At 40.4% G+C, this 19,036-nt stretch overlaps 2 protein-coding genes across 4 annotated transcripts in view; both read right to left on the bottom strand.

Annotated features, from left to right (window-relative positions):
- obscna (obscurin, cytoskeletal calmodulin and titin-interacting RhoGEF a) overlaps window positions 1-7,703 on the bottom strand; it is a 41,374-nt gene extending 33,671 nt beyond the window's left edge. Inside the window, exons 1-15 of the mRNA XM_040128572.1 lie at window positions 7,664-7,703; window positions 7,298-7,564; window positions 6,525-6,686; window positions 6,194-6,298; window positions 5,818-6,084; window positions 5,267-5,536; window positions 4,377-4,643; window positions 3,975-4,238; window positions 3,606-3,872; window positions 3,009-3,278; window positions 2,588-2,854; window positions 2,141-2,407; window positions 1,291-1,563; window positions 937-1,200; window positions 561-827 (exon numbers count right to left, since the gene is read on the bottom strand). Coding sequence (XP_039984506.1) covers window positions 561-827; window positions 937-1,200; window positions 1,291-1,563; window positions 2,141-2,407; window positions 2,588-2,854; window positions 3,009-3,278; window positions 3,606-3,872; window positions 3,975-4,238; window positions 4,377-4,643; window positions 5,267-5,536; window positions 5,818-6,084; window positions 6,194-6,298; window positions 6,525-6,686; window positions 7,298-7,564; window positions 7,664-7,703 — 3,517 coding nt within the window. The remainder of the gene's footprint in view (window positions 1-560; window positions 828-936; window positions 1,201-1,290; window positions 1,564-2,140; window positions 2,408-2,587; window positions 2,855-3,008; window positions 3,279-3,605; window positions 3,873-3,974; window positions 4,239-4,376; window positions 4,644-5,266; window positions 5,537-5,817; window positions 6,085-6,193; window positions 6,299-6,524; window positions 6,687-7,297; window positions 7,565-7,663) is intronic.
- Window positions 7,704-11,197: 3,494 nt separating this feature from the next.
- Window positions 11,198-18,423, bottom strand: zgc:153738 (uncharacterized protein LOC558115 homolog). Of its 3 annotated transcripts, none has more exons than XM_040129683.1 (19): window positions 18,284-18,423; window positions 16,788-17,115; window positions 16,524-16,643; window positions 16,144-16,326; window positions 15,970-16,041; window positions 15,383-15,588; window positions 15,171-15,255; window positions 14,962-15,072; window positions 14,680-14,755; window positions 14,408-14,514; window positions 14,167-14,253; window positions 14,026-14,087; window positions 13,803-13,885; window positions 13,337-13,444; window positions 13,051-13,250; window positions 12,533-12,619; window positions 12,252-12,429; window positions 11,904-12,142; window positions 11,198-11,783 (listed from the first exon to the last, which is right to left on the bottom strand). In XM_040129683.1, exons 1-19 carry the CDS (start codon window positions 18,292-18,294, stop codon window positions 11,670-11,672), a joined length of 2,457 nt encoding a protein of 818 aa, XP_039985617.1. In that variant the 5' UTR covers window positions 18,295-18,423; the 3' UTR covers window positions 11,198-11,669. The 3 variants fall into 3 exon arrangements, with proteins under 3 accessions (XP_039985617.1, XP_039985618.1, XP_039985619.1); XM_040129684.1 differs by having other exon boundaries at window positions 13,051-13,196; XM_040129685.1 differs by lacking the exon at window positions 16,788-17,115.
- Window positions 18,424-19,036: the final 613 nt, after the last annotated feature.

Below are 19,036 nucleotides of genomic sequence, written 5' to 3'. Positions count from 1 at the left end.
ACTGACAACAGAAGGCAACATCAGTTCATGAAACTGCTCAGCAAACAAAAAAGTTTCCAAACAGAGACAGGTCTGAGAGGAGAATCAGGCATTCGTGACTGAAGATGTTTTGAAGGCTTAAAACTTTTGAGTTTTTGAGTACTTTTGAGGATTGCAGTTTAAATATTTTCATTAACTGGCTGAATTCGCTGGTGTTTCTTTCTGTCTGTGAATGAATCAATGTCATTCCAAGTGAGTTCCACTTTATGTCAAAAATCTGCACTATCCCTTTAAATACAATGTCAATTAAGTTATCAGTCACAAAAAAAACACTTAATTAGCCTTTTGTGTAATTTGTTGAATCTCTGACTCCATGTGCTCCAACATTCTTACTTAAAATGGATTAGGCCATCTGAGAAAAAACTTGTTTTTTACTGTTTATGACGGAAACTGATCATTTAAATAAATGACTTTATTTAAATGAACATGAAATTGACGTGAAAATAATTCTCGACCTCAAAGTTTTGAGTACGATTAGGTATGGTAAAATGTGATGACAAAATGAATTATATGGGTCTTACCGTGCACTTTGAGGCTTGCAGTCGTGCTGTGATCTCGACACTGACAGGTATATTCTCCTGAGTCCTCAGGCTTCAGGGCTTTGATGGTCAGAGAGATGATTGTCCTCCTCTGTTTCATCACATACTTGTATCCAGGCCTGATACTCTCAAAACCTTTCCTCCAGTGGAACTGGACCCCAGGCAAAGAGTATTCACAGGTCAGGGTCACAGTCTCTCCTTCTCTGGCCTCCACAGTCTTCAGAGCCTGGGTGAACTCTGCTGGGATGGCTAAAATCAGACCAAAAAGAGGGGACACTATTACAAACCTTTGTCATTCAATGTCCACAGTAACCAATGAAGGCCTTGTATCAATAGACTTTTAGATATCTATTCATACCTTTGACAGTTACAACAGCCCTAGTTGTGACAGATCCAGCACTGCACTCGTACACCCCAGCATCATTGGTACAGACCTCCCGAATCGTCAGTCGAGCCTCACAGCCGGAACGACTGGCAAAATATCTGGAGGAGTTCCACATCAGGCAGCCATCTTTGTACCAGAGGATGTGACATGGCTTGGAGGTCACACAGGACAAAACCAAACCGCCTCCTTCAATAGCCTCACAGTCCTCCAGTGCTTTAATGATGGTGGGACGCCTCTCTGGGAACACAGAGAGATTAAATTAAATCAAAACCATGAACAATGGTATAAAAATACACAATACAACTCTGACACAGGCTAAAGCCTCACCTCTAACCAACAGTGAGGCGTATGATCTTTTGTCCCCTGCTAAAAATGAAATAGTGCCAGTGTCTTTGCGGGCAAGCTCTTTAAAGGTGAGTGTGTGGTAGCCTCCAGGCACCATCTGGATCTCATTGAGATCATTGGTGTACAACAGAGTCTCATCCAGGTACCATTTGACCCCAATGTAATCACTGGGACAGATTCGACATCTGAATGTGACTGTGTCACCTTCTAGACACTCAACATCCTCTAGTTCATCCACGATCAACACCTTCTGGCCTAAGTGAAACACGGAAGACATGGAAGAAAAATCAAAAATCCAATAAACATCATATACAGTGGTACTATAAGCCTCAATCAACAGCCTTGAAAGCGCGACCTCTTGAAATCTAGACTTTACTTGGACAGTGCGTAGCGTATTGTTGTTTATTATTGTGCTATTGTAATTTAACACAAATGTGTTTTTTTCACCATTCAAAAACAACCTAACAGAAAAGAAAAAAATGAAGTTTGGCAGTAGCTTCATAAATGATGAAGGGTTACAGCAACTTCTATCATATTTGTAGTTCTTAAAGGCTCAGCTCTGTACTGGCTGTATAATACCATATATTTACTATTGCATGTGTATTCCTTTATTTTATTGTTCAGTATTTAGATTTAGACTTTGTAGATTAATTTATTACTCAGTTAAAGGGACTAATATATCCCAGAATTTCTACAACTGAACTGAGTTAATATAAAGATCTGTCCTGCTGTGGCCCACAACAACATTTGGCCCTAGCTGACTTTAGATAACACCCCTAAACCACAGTGATACAATCACAGTGTTCAGTGTTCCCTTACGCAATGGTCTCACCCTGCACGGTCAGCTGTGCCCGGCTCTGCATGGTACCGACATCACATGTGTAAATATCCGTGTCCGATTTCTCCAGACAGGTGATGGTCAGAGACAGCACAACACCCTTCTGCCTGATGACGTACTTCTTACCAGACCTTAGTTCCACCATTCCCTTCAGCCAGGTCACACCCTTGGCTGGCCGCCTGGTCTCGCACTCCAGGGTCACTTTACCCTTTTCCTCTCCTCTCGTTTCCCTCAACTCCCTTGCAAATGTGTGCTGGAGTTCTGACAGGGATAGTGAATTTCAGAAAATTGAGTCAACCTTCATACTTAGTTCTATAGTCGCTGACCTAAATTGCAAAGTGGGACATTGGAGAGCAGACCTGACTTGCACAACACTGCAGCAAAGAACACTACATTGTAACTGTTATCAGATGGTATTTGTTTTGAAACACTCTCACCTACCTCTGATCTCCAGCTTGGCACGGGAGGCAACGCCTTCGGCCTCACAGCAGTACTCCCCAGAGTCTTTGATGGTGGTATTCTTGATCACCAGCCGCACCAAGTTCTTCTCCACATTCATTTCATACTTGGGGCTCTTCCTGATTGAATGGCCATTTTTCAGCCAACGGATGGTGACCTCTGGTTTGGTGATTTCACAGCTCAGCTCTGCGTCCTCACCTGGAACTGCCTTTACATTCAGCAGGTCCCTGAAGATGTGCACTGGTTTCTCTAATGGAGGGGAAATGCATTCACTCTCACCCAGGCTATTGTGTATAAATGCATCTACCAAATGGCTTTTTTCAAAATAAAATGCAGATACAGGTATCCTCAAATACACGGATAACACTGCTGATAATTTTATGGAAAACAGCAAGGTATTCACCTTTAACAAAAAGCATGGTCCTACAGCTGAGGTCTTTAATTGTGAAGACCACGTCTCCAGCATCGGTAAGTATGGCATCTCTGATGGTCATCTTGTACTTGCGGCCATTGTTGATAACCTGGATACGGCTATTAGTGACCACAACCTGGCCATTGATTGTCCAGGATGGCTCATCATCGAGATCATGAGAGAGGAGACATTCAAAATTGCAGCTTTCACCCTCCAGAACAGAGGTTGTCTTAATACGATGAACAATGGTGATTTGTAAGTCTGTAGATAAATAAAACAACAAAGTAGCCTTAATACAGTAAAATTATCTTAGCACTGCAATTTATATTTAACTGTACCACCCATGTACCACATCTCAGAGCTACAGAGTTATAGAGTATGAATACAGAGAGAGAAACACTTGACACTACAGAATTCATTAATCATTTAACGTCTTTGTGTCAGAATGACTTCCAAGTGACTTTGTATTAGTTTTAAGAAAATTGTTATCCAAGATTACAGTTTAACAGCTTAATGTGTGAAAAACACTTGATTTTCAAGGTATAGAGATCTTCAGAAACAATCAACAAAATTTTTCCTACTCCTCACCATGTACTGTAACTTTAGCCTTGGTCTGGCTAGTGCCCAGGTCACAGGTGTACTGTCCCGCGTCATCCTTGCTCAGTGAGTGGACAATCAGCGCCATGGACTTCCCAAACTGGAGTAGCTCATGTTTGTCATCGGCTGTCAGGACAATTCCATCCTTTCTCCAAACAGGGGTCACTGTTTCTTTGGAAATTTCACACTGCAGGCAGACCTCCCCTTGCTCTTCTCCTACTGCATCCTCGAGAGACCTCAGGAACACTGCAGGACGCTCTGGAGCCAAATATAATTTCATTAATAGTGTTCATATGTTTCTCCGAAATTAACACAAAAAAAAAATCCTAATAATATATTTCAGTTTTTCCCATGGCTGACCTTTGACCTTTAAGGTTGTAGTCTCAGTGAGAAGGCCTGCTTTGAAGGTGACCCTGCTCTCCTGTGGCCGTAACTTCTTGATTGTGAGGCTGTGCATTGTGCCCATGTGCTGGATCCTGTTGATAGCGTTGGAATAGAGGCGGGTACTGTTGAGGTGCCACTCCACTTTGGCGACCACATAGTTGAGTTCACATGAGAAAGTAGCGATGCCATCCTCCTCAGTTTCCACTGGCTCGAGGTGTTTGACCAACTTAAGTGTTCGCACTACAATACACAGCAAACAAATTTATTATCTAAAGAAATTAACTGAACTAATATGAAGATGCAGTTTAATAAAAGTCTGAAAATATTGAATATCCAATACCTCACAACTCAGTTTTTCCTAAACCACATTTAACCTACCTTCTACTTTAACGTGTGCTGTGCTCTGCGAACCTCCAGCAATGCAGCGGTACTGCCCTGTATCCATTCCTGTCAAGCCATGAATAGTCAGCTCTGCTTGTTTCCCCACTCTCTTCATGCTGTACTTGTTTGAAGTCTTCAGAGCAGTACGACCTTTAAACCACCACACCACCCTGGGAGAAGGGGCAAACTGACAGCTCAGAGTCACAGAGCTGTTCTCCTTTGCCTCCACATCGTCCAAGTGGTGAACAACCTGAAGAGGTCGCTCTACAAAGGAAAAATGTAACAAGTGCTTAAAGAGACACCCCTAAAAATTTCAACATCCATTCACTTTATCCACGCAATCCTTTTCAGGATCACACGGCGGCTATAGACATTATGCAGGAAAGGTTGCCAGTCACTTGTAGGGGTATCACAGGGAGTAGGTTCAGAGTCTACTTTGAGAGATGGTCTTTTTAGATGAAAATTCAGGCTGACTACAAAATTATTTGTTTTTGTATTACACTACAAAAAAGAACATTTTACTGAGCTATTTTTTTTAAATTCTGTCCAGACTACTAATGCCTGATATCTTTTGTTTCCATGCTTTTGTTTCCATGCTCTGGGATGCTCCCTCCCGTAGCTGAGCAGCAAAAAAGGCGAGGAAGCTTTTGTCAATCAAGGTTTACTATGAGAGCTTTTAAATTGTTTGCTGAGTCGGAGCAATGATATGTGATTGATGTGGTTGTGGTAGAGTAGCTGTCAGGTGACACAACATAGGCTAACACTGAACAGTTTTCTTAGGAACAGTAAAAAATGCAGTCCAAACTGCTCTCAGTGTGTTTCCTACTAACTCACTACTTTAAACCCTTTTCCCTGTGGTTAATACTCAGAGAGTCTGAGATACTCACCTTTCACAGTAAGCTGAGCAGTGGAGCGACTCTTGCCAGCCACAAAAAGCACAGGGCCGGACATGGAGCTTTCTGTGGAGTTGAGACAGAGACTGTGGAGGGTGCCCTCCCTGTTGATGTTCACCGCTGCGCATGGCTCCAGCACCTCACCATTCAGGGTCCACCTCGGAGGCCTCCCTGACTTCAGGCTGGTCTCCACTTGGAAGAGTGCGGGTTCTGGCTCCATCACCTCCACTGAGCTCATCCCCCGCACTATGCTGATAGCCTGCTCTGCATGTACAACCATGACACACATTATCGCTACTGACCCTACTCCTGATTCATAGCCTTAGAAAAAAAACACATCCAGCTTTATAGTTTGAACATTATAAACACATGTGCAGATGTACATAAACCATTTTGTTCTTTTCAAGTGTCTTTTTTTTATCTGATAGGGATTACTCATGATATGTAAGTATTGTGAAAGTGTAGCTACATGAATGTAAAACATACAGTCAGCCATACACTTAACATTGTGACTGCTATGATTACTGTGAGAGCGAGCATCTCACCCTCAACCAGGAGCTGACAGGAGGTTTTGTCATCTCCTGCATCACAGGTGTAAGTGTCCTCATCTGAAGAGCAGACATCATCGATGGTCAGCTGCCTGTAGACATCTTGGCTGATTAGTTGGTACTTCTTACTGGGTAGAAGCTCCTTCCTGTTCTTGTACCACCTGACCTGAGCATTAGGTCGTGACACCTGGCACTCCAGCAGACCCCGGTGGTGATACATGGCTATCTTTACCCTCAGAGGACGCAGTATTTGGACTGGGAGCTCTGAAGGAGGGAAGACCAGGCTTTAAACCTTAAGTGACTAAATAGGGTCGGACATCATTTCCTCCATATATTCATGTTATATTGGGACATAAACAGACTGCTGGCTCACCTTTTACTGTGAGAGTTGCATAGGATGACACACGCTCTGCGGTGAATCTGACCTCTCCAGCATGCTCTGGCCTGACTGACTTGAAAAACAGGGTGTGAATTTTTCCTGCAATCAGATCAAAGCAAAAGATTTTATTAATTTTATGTCATATTCGCCCAGGTTTTATTCTTCTTTTAATCTTTCTTATATACTTACACCTAGAAACTACCCATTAAAACCACTCATACACAGCTTCTTGGCAAAGTTGAGTGTACTATGAAGCAAGCACTGGGGAGTATTCCTACTCTTTAAGTGTTAGTTTTTTGTAAAACCCATGTGGTTGGTCACTCACCCTGGTGTCTGATCTTGATGTTGTCCCCAGGGCGGATCCTGCAGTCATCTCTGTACCACCGACCGTCCACATCCACCTGGTTGACCTCACACAGGAAGTTCACGGGTTGACGCTCCATTGAGTCAACATCGTCCAGCTCCTTCACTATGTGGATGTCCCTAGCTGGCCGAACATATCCAAATCATGACTACATTCTCAGTAAAAGCAACTCAAACAGGACTTCATGAATCGGTGTCAGATCTCTCTTTGATACCCCAGTAAGGGCTTTTCTTTGCAAGTCTGTGAGGGTTGTTTGTTCATTCATAAAGGTGTTGAGACTCTAATGTAGCTGTTAAAAACTATTGACAATACAATACAAACCAAAAATGTCAACCTGCTGGTGGGTCTAGAGGAAGCTAGGAAGTCAGGGGATCACCAAAGTCATTTGAATACATCATCTGGGAACCATGAATGTTTGTACAAAGTTTCGTGGCTATCAATTCAACAGTTTTGGAGATATTTCAATCTTGGGTGATCGTGTGCCGAACAACTGACCTAGAGACCGACATTGCCATCCCTAGAGCCCTGCCACTAGCATGGCTAAAAAACACACAGACTAGCAACAACTTATTTGCTCATTTATAATCATATTCATCAACAGTATTTTTAGGAGGAAAAAAACCAACAATTTATGTATTTTTTTCCCTTAGGTATATTAGGCTGTTACCTGATGTGGTATGATCAGTTATATTATAATGAGGCTAGCCCATTTTCAGTCTGTTGTATTACCTTACCTCTGACACTGAGTCGGCTTGACGTCTGAATGCCATTAGCCTGAAAAGATAACAGGCCGGCGTCTCCCAGAGCCACCCTCTTCAGTATGAGGGAGTGTTTCTTCCCATGCATGCTAATGCGACAGTTGGGCTTAGACTTGAGTTGCATCCCATCCCTGATCCACACACCCTCGATGTAAGCCAGGTTGAGGGTCACCTCAAAGGAGCAGCTCTCACACTCAGACACCTCCAGGTCCTCCAAGCCCTTCACCACCTGCAGCCGGTTCTCTGGCAAACAAACAAACAAACAAACACACACACACTGTTAGAAATCTAAAAGCAAGAACCACATTGAAAGATACAGCTGTGCATGAGAAGAGAACTTACTTGCAGCTGCCACTGCTCCTCCAGGTTTGTTGTCTCCCATGTCTCCTGCTCTTCTCTCAGCTGGATTGGGGAATCTTAGCTTTTTACCACAGAAATCACAGAGGGGCTAGAACTATAATATGATTTAAAAAGAAAATACATATCAGGTAATGTTTCTGGCTAAAAAGATAACTCGTAATCAGTCTTACCACTATAATTAAGAGTATTCAGTCCTGCCATGAAGCTACCAGCTTCCACCAACTCATTCACAGATACTGGCATTCAGCTTCTTTCAGGTACGCTCTGTAGATACAGTTTGGTAAATAACCTGTTGTGTATACCCTGTATTTGTTTCGGGGACAACTATGATTTAAATGCCAAACAAATTCCTCTCAAGCTAATAATGGTATAAACCATTACTTCCAAAAGGGCAACGTTTGCCTATCAAAATGGATACACATGGCAACACTCTCGTATGGTTGATCCCTGTAATGGCATGCCAGTCCTCCTCAGTAATGAAGAGCATAGTAATCTCTGTCACCTCACTTGGCTGAGCTCAGCACCACCAATATAGACTCAGCTGTGATGCCAACTCTATCAGGCTGCATGCACTGAATTCAGAAAAAGGGAAGTTTTAAAAAGAACAAATGAAATGCCAAAAAAGAACTGTCAATTACTACATCTGATGGATATTATCATTGAGATCATGAAACGCTTTTCAGAGGCTGAAGCTTGGGATCATTCTATCTCATTACCTATCAGCTAAAATGACATTTCAAAATGTGTCACACAGTGACACTAAATTTGCAAACAATTAATAAAAATTACTACTACTAAAATTACTAATATGTTGTGAAGTCTAATGAAATCTTCGTCAAGATGCCACGACAGATGAATAAATACCATGGAAATTTAAAAAACAAAAAAAAAAAAAAAACACCTTTACAATGAGTTGAGTAAACTCAAAACAGCTAATGGTGACAAACTGTATTCACCTATTAAGACTTTGACCATTCATAAAAATGACATTTCCTAATATAATTTGGTAATATACTGTATGACTCAACTAATTGAATTTCCCCATTAACACTATGTTCAATCATGACTTCCCTTTTGGGTCTATTAAAGTATGCAATCAAACAAAAGAGATAATGATTAGATACACTACCAATATAAAACAAGAACATACCAGACCATTTGAAGTTATGTACCCACCTTCAACTACACAGGTGTTTTCTAGAAAGAAAATCCTTGCATACCCTCTTGTTGCCCCAATGAGAACACCTTCACCTGAAAAAACAGCTGGATAAAACATCCACCATGGCAACAGATCTGTCCAAGTCTTGTCCTTTTTCTCACAAAGCCTTTAAGATTAACAACAATCATTTAGCCAAAGGAGAACATGCCCAGGTTTGCAAACTGCATACAAGTCCCCAAAGCAGACAGCCTATAGTGCTTTCTCACTTTTTTTTTCTGTGATGGAGCATAGTGCTGAACAGCTGACATATCTCTCCCCACATACTAACCTCCAAAATAGCCTTCTGTCAGCATGAGGGCAAAGATAGCTTTGGCTTTAATTGTGTGAGACAACTCATGTCCAGCATCAATGGAACCATCAAAAGCAATCAAAATGTATACTATAGGCTTAGTGTGGTTGATTGTTTTCTTTTGTGCATGAATGAGTGTTACACTAGTGCAAATTACTTGAACGCATCTCAGTCAGTGAAAGTAGCATGGGGATGTAGGTGAGCGGTCTGCATAATTTGTACTGTCTACACATGAATGTGTTGTTTTAAACACAATCAAACTACCTTTTTTTTAACCATGTTGGTCGCACTGAGATCTAAGATCTTTTCCACCAAAATGACTGGTCCAGGATAGACGTAAGGCAGTCTACGTAGTATCTGACTGATGCAGTTTAATCACATGCTCCAACTGACCCATATCTTTCAGTGTCCTAAACCTCAGGTTAGAGAGATCAAAGTCCATGGATATCCACAGGGAGTTTCCACCAATGCCACAGTTGAAAGGTCATAAAAGATTAAGTGATATTAAGCTCCTATTTCACATGGTCATCACTAGTGAGAGCACACGCGAAAGCCCTTACACATTGACCTATCCTTAAACTTACATACACATAAAATAAGTGTCACAGCGGCTGACACCTGTGTACAACCAGGACCTCTATAACAGGGTTTCAAAGGATATCAGACTGAACAACACAAAAGTCATTCAGAAAGCACAGCAGCCATACACTGCAAATGTCTGTTTCACCTGCCAATAACCCTTCTTCTAGCTCCTCCTTCTTCAATATATGTTGGGCTAAGGTGTTTGGTTAGCATTACAACTCTGACAATTTATACGGTATTTCAGTTTGCAGGGTTCAGTTTGCTCATCCAGCCGTCCAGCACTGCCCAGCATTGTGTTTATCTCAGTTTGATAGACAGCTCCATGTGCCACCGAGCACTCCTAATTCAAGTGAAACTCTATCGACAGGATAATCTCTGTGCAGTCCTGCTGGGGCACACAAAACAACTTGTCATCACTGAGAGTGGAAAGGTGGTCCACAAAAGCAAACCAGTCCAACTTTTCCGCAGCAGCCCATTCATTACAAAGATTTTCACAGTTTTCTGCGACATTTGAGTGGGATGGAATAAACTGTCAGTGTTGGGGACACATAACTGTCAGTTATGTTTCCCCAACAGAACATTTTATATTTCATTGGATTAGAATTTGGGGTATTTTATGGCTATCTGATGCTGATTTCTGAACAGGATGTTCTTTTCCTTGAAGAATGAAGAGGGAAAGGCCCCAAATCATGTCCTGCGACATTGAAGACGGCCAGTAGATCAACTTGACATCTTGAAATGTAGGCTTTCATGTGTGCAGCATCCTATTGATGGGGCACAAAGGCTAAAAATAGAGTAACGTTAAAGGAACCAAGGCAATGTGAGGATGTGCTGAGGGAATTTAGAACTCGACAAAACAGCTGAACACTCCACCTAAGCCTGTGGATCCATGTTTGGAAACACTCCCTGTCCTGTGTGTCACATTTCCTCTTGTCCAGACTCTCTACACCTGATAGGGGTCATAATAAAGGAATATAGGAATGTTCAGCACTGTATATCTGTATATCAAATCCCAAACATGCATCTACAGTAGTCATCCAATACTGAGCTCAGACTAGGTGACCCAAAAAACAATTTCATTCAGGTAGTGTGTTATTTTCGTTGGCAAGGTCCCAAATGTAGTAGTCAAGACCAATTGTCATAGCCATACAGTAAAAACAGTAGATGCCCTTGACTGAAGCAAATAAAAGAAACAGTCTTGGTATGTCTAATTATGGCATGTCCTTGGGTCTGATAACTATAGCCATAGGACTCTGTCCACCAGGGCCAGGCCACTGGATTTATTTTAGATCATATTCATACAGAGTATGTAGTTTGGTTGGTGGCACATGAGCACCTATGACAGGTTATGTTATTGAGTTAAATATTTCAATAAGGAGCAGTCATCCAGTAAATCCACTCCAAACATAAATGTAATCACATGCAGGAAGTAGGTATGAAAAAGTTTAAAGCATCACATAAAGCGTACCATGGGAATATTACACAATGCTGAGATTAGTGATAAGAACACAAATAAAATGGCTATTTACTGTATGTTCTTATTGGAGGAACTCCTAATTAGCACCTCTCCTTACGAACTGTACAAACTCCTTTTTGTAATAGAATGTGAGCTGTGGTATTCTGTCTCCTTCAATTAAGCTTTAGTGACAATATGAAGAAGCTTTCATAATATTTATATCATTATCTATCATTGCAACATGAGCTCGAATTTCACAGCATATCCTCAGATAAGTAAAACCCTGTTCTTCTGAGGTAGGAAAATTCACTTTTTATTCATTTTTTAATTTATTTTGTAGGTAGTAAGTGGGACAACGTTGACTTCATCAGAGGCTAATTCACATACAAGCCTCAATAAATATTTAACTACATTCAGCTGTGATTAAAACGTGATGACAAACTTATTTTTTCCCTTTCTTCTTTGCATCTTTTCCTTTAACTGGGGCTTCTTCCTCTTCTTTTCCTGTGGCAGCCTTAATCCTCTTCTTTCCCAGAGGCGTTTTTGAATACCAGTTCTGGTGGCACACAAGAAAGAATTATAAACAAGCATATGTTTAAACTAAAATAAGGTGACAATAAAACAATCACAGTCATGAAAATATAGGGAAAACAAAAATATGTCATATCCACTGTACTTTAAGGGCCTCTTCCTCTTCCTGAAACACAGGGTCAATCTTGGCTAAAGGGGCAACAAACTCAGCAGCAGTCAGGGGCCTGTTTGCCTGCTGCAGGACGCGACGCTTGGTGACAACGCTCTGGATAACCTTGACCATGTGACCTGGAGTGTAGCCATCAGAAATTTTCGCAAGAGAGCTGAGGTCCAGGGCCTTGGTTATCTCACCTCCCCGCTTTTGGATCAGTTGCTTCCACAAGACTGAAAGCAATCAGATTAAGAAAGGTCATTTTTCATACCAATTTAGTGAAGAATACCATAATCATTATTTTCAAAAATAGAATTTCTTTCGTATTGTGTCTTTTCTTACTGTATCTTGAGCCATAGTCAGGTCTTGGGATGAGGATGATTTTGCTGTACATTTTACACAGTGACTTAATATCAGCACTTTGAGGGTCTTTAGTTGTTCCTACTATCAGAACACGATCTTCTCCTTTGATCAACTTAAGGAACTTGGGCAAATCTTTCTTCAACCGCTTAGGGTCTAACTATTTACACACATAAAACAATTAAAATCACCATGTGACTAAATAACTGAAACATTAGTAAAACATAACGATGCCACCCAGCGTTCATCATGCACATGAGTACCTCTTTTTCTTCCTTGGGAACTTTCTTGTAGAACATTTTCTCTGCATCCTCAATCCATATTATGGAAGGCTGCAGCAGTCTTGCAACCTGAGTGAAGATGATTATGAAGAACAGCATTTTTACTTTCTGCACGAGTCAATATGTAAAAACCTGCAAGACACATCCTGATGTTATGCTAAGATCTCCATGATATATTAAACTTAACGCAGTCCTAAGTATTACATGAAAACATACTGCCCATGATACCACATATCATGGTGGGAGGATATTCAGTGTTTGCATTTTTGGGTTATTTTACTTAATCAGTCATAAGATCTTTAATGAGGTTAAGCATTACACATATAGGTTGGGTAAAGTTTATGCTTAAACTTTGTAGGTGAGGGTTATGACTTAAAAGAAAAAAATGACTCAGAAATGGTTTGATAATGGTTATTCAAAGAACTTTAGAATAACTGCTATCATGACAAACTTTTTTAAATGGCAATGGCACTGGGTTCTTTTGAATTCCGGTGTCTTACCTTAAAGACAATGTGAAGCATCATAGCAAGGCCACTCTTGCCTGGGTACTTTCCTGCCGTGTTCAGAGGGGACAGATCGAACAGGTTGGCGCCTGTCTCCTGGCAGACTGCATGGATCAGCATCTTCTTACCTACGCCTGCCGGCCCTGTCAGTAGGATGGCCTTTATCAGAGGAGCCTTCTCATGTACCACCTGAGAGCCTGCAAACAACGCACATCTTATATCCAAACCACAAACAGTTTTTCAGTTATATTTTTTTTAAATATGAAGTGAATAACTTTCATACCTAATGGCAAAATTGCATATAGAGATAAAACTTGCCGCACATCTGACAATGACGGCATGGGCTCGATATCATTTTGCCTCAGTGTTGTCCCTAGGTAGCTATAGTCACCTAGGAACAGGAGGGAACAACCATTAAACCAGTAGTTATTAATCTGCATGGTTAATCACTGGGAAAACTGCAAGAAAGGACTTAAAAATCTGCATTCTAACTGCAAAGTTTATTGTGCTCATTTGAAATTGTTCAAATCAGAGTGTTTTGGCAATTACAAACCAAAAGAGGGCAGCACACCACTACATAATTTCCAGATACCTAGACTAATACAAAGTACAGAATTGTGAGAGTTCTGTATTGTGACAACACATTTGTTGCAATCACATTAAAAGCAAACATACAATAATGATCATAACTCAAAAGGAGATCTGAAAGCTGCCACACCAGTCTACACAAAGAATATACAAAGTCTTACCCAAGTAATCCTGTAGTCTAACATTATTTGCCTTTTTCAACAAGCCCTGTGCCACCAGCTCCTGACAAAGAGACTCAAGAGTCCTAGTAGACATAAATAAATGATGTAATTGTTTTCTCCAGTATTTGCGTTGAATGATTTAGAGACTTCATACAACACAATTCTGTACTGAAAACCATATACTTCATTAGGTTCATTAAGTATAGGCTCTGTGTGACCTCACCTATCAGCTGTCAGATCTTTTTCCTTTTTCTTCTTCTTTCCACTCTTTGATCCTTTCTTTTTCTGTGGAGTAAAAAATATCATCAGGAAACAGCTTAAGGAAGTTAATGTAAACTGTGACCACTGTCTTTCACTTTAGTACCTTGGCATTTCCTTTGATTTTACCACCCTTGTCTTTATCCACAACTAGCTTCCATTCAGCCAGCTCTTGTCTCATCTGCTCATCTACCTGATTCAAGCAAAAAAAACCACTGAGTGCAACAACAGTGACTGGGACACTAATTTGGCCACACACAGTGTAACCCCAACCACCATTCGGGTTTTATCAGCCTGTAAAAATTAGAGTATTGGTTTTGTGCTTTGTATTCTGTAGTCAGCAACACCTGTGCTCGAATCTCTGCCTCAATGACTTTCCTCTTTTCTTCCTTGATCAGCTCCACCTCGTGCCTTTGGCTGAAATTTGTGGACTCATTGTGGGTTTGCCATAAATCTGAGGATGATAAACATTCACTTCAGGGTTTATCATGACTGAGTAAGGATTATGTTAAAATAGAGAAACATTGCTAGTGTGTCGCATACTCACTAATGATTTGCAGGTTCCTATCTCAACAACAAACTCTCAGGGATATCCTCACCTTTTAAAATTTAAACATACCTACAAAGGTTTTGTTTCCCACTTCCAAGTCTGACAGAAAAGCCGAAGGTAGCATCTTCAATCCTGCCTCCTCTTCCTGTAGTTTAAAATTTAAGTTCAAAAGTTATATTGGCTGAATGTGCAATGCAAAGGATTGAGACAGCCAGCAAGGGTTGGGCTGAATAAATGATATCCTACTTATTTTATATTTTTATTTGTTTAAAAAAGGCTGATAACACCAAAATTTACTCGATGTTATATTAAATAAATAAAAATGAATGTGATAAAACTTTGAGCCCTTACTACTTCTTCATCTTTCCCCTTGTCCTTCTTCCCCTTTTTCTTCTTTTCCTCCTTCCCTTTTGGTTTGTTGTTTGAATCCACGTCTTCCTTTGCAGCAATTTCTTCCACTAACTGAAAAAAATAAATGTACACTAAACAATGTTCTCCTTCTGCAAACTACTGAAAAAAATATGCAATAAACCATACTTTTGACTGAGGGTGTATTGTACCTGCTGAGGGGTCTTTTCTGCAAAAATGAGAGCTGACCCTCCATCCTCTTCATCAGGGTAGTCTGGAAATGATCCGGTAGCATTACTATTTAAAAAAAAAAAAACACAGGAGGAAAAAAGTGAGAGCACAACTACTTGATTAATGTCATTAAATGTGTGAATATTAAACTATTATAGCAAAAATCATACCAACCCCCTCTGTGCCACCTTACCGGCATTCAATGAACCACTGCCGGATTTGGTCTTTCATTGTCTTGCTCATATCATGACCCTCCACATCTCGTAGTTGTTTTGTGACAGCTACTATTGACCTTTGGTAGTCTTCTTCATGCTCCTCCTGTTTAATCCGTGTGCAAGCTTCACTGGCCCAGGCAGTGATTTCTGCAGGGCATGTCACCTGGTATTTTGGATCCATGGCCTAAGATGGGAGTGACCAAAAAATACCGTAAATGTTAAAAACCTTTGATTGTCAATGAAAGACAATGAAAAGTCAATAGTCTTACTTCATTCGGAGATAAAACAAAGAAACATGACAATACAGCTACATAGTTTCTCATTTTTTACAGAAAAAAGTTTAAAAAAAAATACTAGTATATGTCCTAACTTAATCTCAAGCAAGACAGAAGTATATATATACATACATATACACACATACACATTTTGTGTATGTGTGTATAATATTATATATATATATATATATATATATATAGTGTATACACACACACACACACACACACACATACACACACACACACACACACACACACACACACACACACAGATGGCCCATGTTACTCACCATTCCCAGAAAAATCATTTCTTCATCCCGAGCAATTTTTGCCCTCTTCCTCTGTATGTAGCCCCTCCACACCTACAAATCATATTCAACCAGATCTTTCAGCATGAAAGATGACACAAGGCAAAGACAGAGGCAGAGAAAAAGGTGTATACTATTACGCTGATAACAGAGGACCTTCTGAATGCAGACCGCAGCCAAATCAATGCCAACTGTTCCAGGGTACTTGGTTCTGTACATCCTGTTCATATTTCTGCTCTCTTCATTCAACTTTGCCCTCAGGCGTCCTTGGCGGCTCCTCTCTGCCATTTGAATGATCTTAATGGCCTCCTCTTGACTCATGTCCTTGACCATTAGAGGCTATAGGGAAAATAAGAAGAAGTAGATAAAGTAAATAAAATATTTACTTATCATTATTTAATTAAATATAACAAATAATGAATGAAAACTATCATTTTAGTTTTCCTGATGTGATACGTTTTTGTACATGACAAAATAAAATGACCTAGGCCTACACATAGAAGCTTCAACTAAAATGTGGCTCATTTTTGACTCACTTCTGGGCTTTCGGTCATCTCCACCATTTTAAGGATATCTTTCAGAATTGTCTTTCGTTTTTGGAGTTCTTTGTTGCGTTCAGTGATGAAATAGCGAGGGATAGGGATCTCAAGGTCTGCCTAAAATGACAACAAAAAAAAAGCTTTGAGTTATGAGGGGAATCCCTGATAAAGCAAATTTCTGGTATGGATAAGTCAGTGTGACTTTATTCACATTTCAGAAATATAATTCAGTTTAAACTTGCTCTGAAAAATGAAACTCACAGGTCTAAGCTTTAAGTCGTGAAGGACGTCATCCATGTAGTGGTACTCTGAAAACTCTTTTTCGACCATTTCGTTCTTCAGCTCTAACACCCTCCCTATTACACCATCAAGAACCAACCGAATAACTCGTCTCTTCTGAGGGTGGACCACCTGGTCATAGACCTTCTCCAGCTGTCTGAAGATTTGGATGTAGCGCACATAAAGCATGGCCAGACGCTGGAAGAACACTACCCTGTCCTTTTCAGGACGAGGGGGCTCAGCAGGAAGCTCCTCATTTAGCAGACGGCTCAACTCTAACTGGGCATCTGCCCACAGCTCGTTGTATATCCTGGAAGTGTGGGAAACAATCTTTTTGTCTTTTGTGAAAATTTGTTTAATAAAAGGTCTTAAAATACAGGTTCACTATTTTTCACGTCTGTCTTAGAACAATAGCCAATATGAAAACACTGAAAGAAGTTTTGCTTGTTGTAATTATTCCTTCTGTACATAGTGGTCATTAAGAGATCCCTAAGTGAACGGGGACAAAATCCACAGTCCTCCTGTGCATAAATGTATTCAAAAAAATTAATAAGATGCCTCAGCAGTCTGCATTATTCAAATCAAGTGGATATCTTCTAAAGTTACAGTCTTTCTAGAGTAATATTGTCTCTTTGTATTTCAACAGTGTTCCCCCTGCTGAGGTGCAATGGAGAGACAGTATCCAAAAAAGGAAATAGGTACTTTAAAGACTTTAACTTTGCAAGATATCAACCGCATTTGTCTACCCGAGGCTGCTACAGCCTCTTGCAAACTTACATACATTTTTTGCACAGAAGTAAAACTGTAGCTTTTTTCCCACATCACTCACATTGACAGCACATTAGGAACAAACCTTCTTAATGGCCTGTACGAACAGGAGGAGGGTTACGGCCAAAGAAACCTGTTTCAGCATCACGGGCACATGAATATTGTTTTGAGACAGACTTGAGAAACTGTTAAGAGTAACGAAGGGGCAACAAGGCCAGCAAACAACAATGGTCAAACTGCCCATTTGGCCAGCAGGAATGTCACAGACACTGGCCAAGATTGATTCAGTATCAACATCACGCATGTCAGTATAGTTGCTATAGTGTGGGTCACTGCTGCCACCCCACTGCTGCAATGGATGAGGTATGGAAAAACACTTTCAACTACTTCATTTTATTTACTGATATTGCTCTCTGTCGTGTTCTGGGATGTTAACCTATGTTAAGCCGATCCCACATTTTCCAAATTGTATGTTCATTGTATGTTCAAGTCATGCGGTAATATGACAACTGTAATGTTGTCATATGAACAAGACTGAGTACTATAAAAATTATTAGCATATATTTTTATGAACAGCAATGCAGTGCAGCTTTGCCCTAACATTGCCGGGGTTGTTCGCATGAAACCAGCTAACAAGCTAAAGTTACATTTGACAAGCTAACGTGAAACTAGGTGGACTGTTCAGCACTAACGGCTGCTTGGAAGTTTACCTTTGCGACATTACTCTGCCTCCAGAGAAAGGAAAAATGTTTCCAGTGTTTCGAGTAACAAGTTACAGTGTTAAATTCAACTAAAGTTAGCAACAGTGTGTCAAACATGTGGTCAGCTTTCCCAAGTTGACACAGTGCTCGGCCCGTCTCCATAGTAACAGTCATACCGGAAGTTACTCGCCTATTTTTTAATGTACCTTTTAATCAGTGGAAATCAAACTGACAATGTGACCAATGTGACTGCGTAACGGTTTTTACACTTACTCCTTTATGAAACTACTACTACTACTACTACTACTACTACTACTACTACTACTACTAATAATAATAATAATAATAATAATAATAATAATAAGCATTTGGGTTTTCCCCTCTTAGCTTTTTAATAGAAATCACTAATGCATGAGAAAATGTGCACCTTTGTCAGTAATACGCCTACAGCTTCTTTGAACCACATCACCGATTTGTGCAACAAGTGAGACACCACCAGGTGACGTCCTTCCCGTCAGTAAAGATGCGGTTCTCGCCTAATGTACTGTATAATGTAGGGGAATGCATGCAGAGTGCAAATGCGGTGTATTGCTGCAAAAACCAGACCACATTTTGGCAGTTATGAAGGGAGCTGTGGTCCAATATACATTCCCACTATAGATGGAAGATGAAAATATGAACCAATCTGCAGACGCCATACATTAATTAATTAATACACTCGTTTACAAACAACTACTGTTTGTCTTAAAAGACATTGTTGAA

The sequence above is a fragment of the Xiphias gladius genome, chromosome 6, assembly GCF_016859285.1.
Source record: "Xiphias gladius isolate SHS-SW01 ecotype Sanya breed wild chromosome 6, ASM1685928v1, whole genome shotgun sequence".
NCBI classification, from domain to species: domain Eukaryota; kingdom Metazoa; phylum Chordata; class Actinopteri; order Istiophoriformes; family Xiphiidae; genus Xiphias; species Xiphias gladius.
Note: the sequence above shows the minus strand (reverse complement) of the source record. Positions and strands in the feature narration are given on the sequence as shown.

Bases quoted from the DNA above. Each gene is read 5' to 3' on its own strand.
- zgc:153738 (XM_040129683.1), bottom strand. The intron at 15,589-15,969 runs GTGAGTAACATG...CTCCCATCTTAG, and splicing joins AAATGATTTTTCTGGGAATG to GCCATGGATCCAAAATACCA. The intron at 15,256-15,382 runs GTAAGGTGGCAC...TTTTTTAAATAG, and splicing joins CAGTGGTTCATTGAATGCCG to TAATGCTACCGGATCATTTC.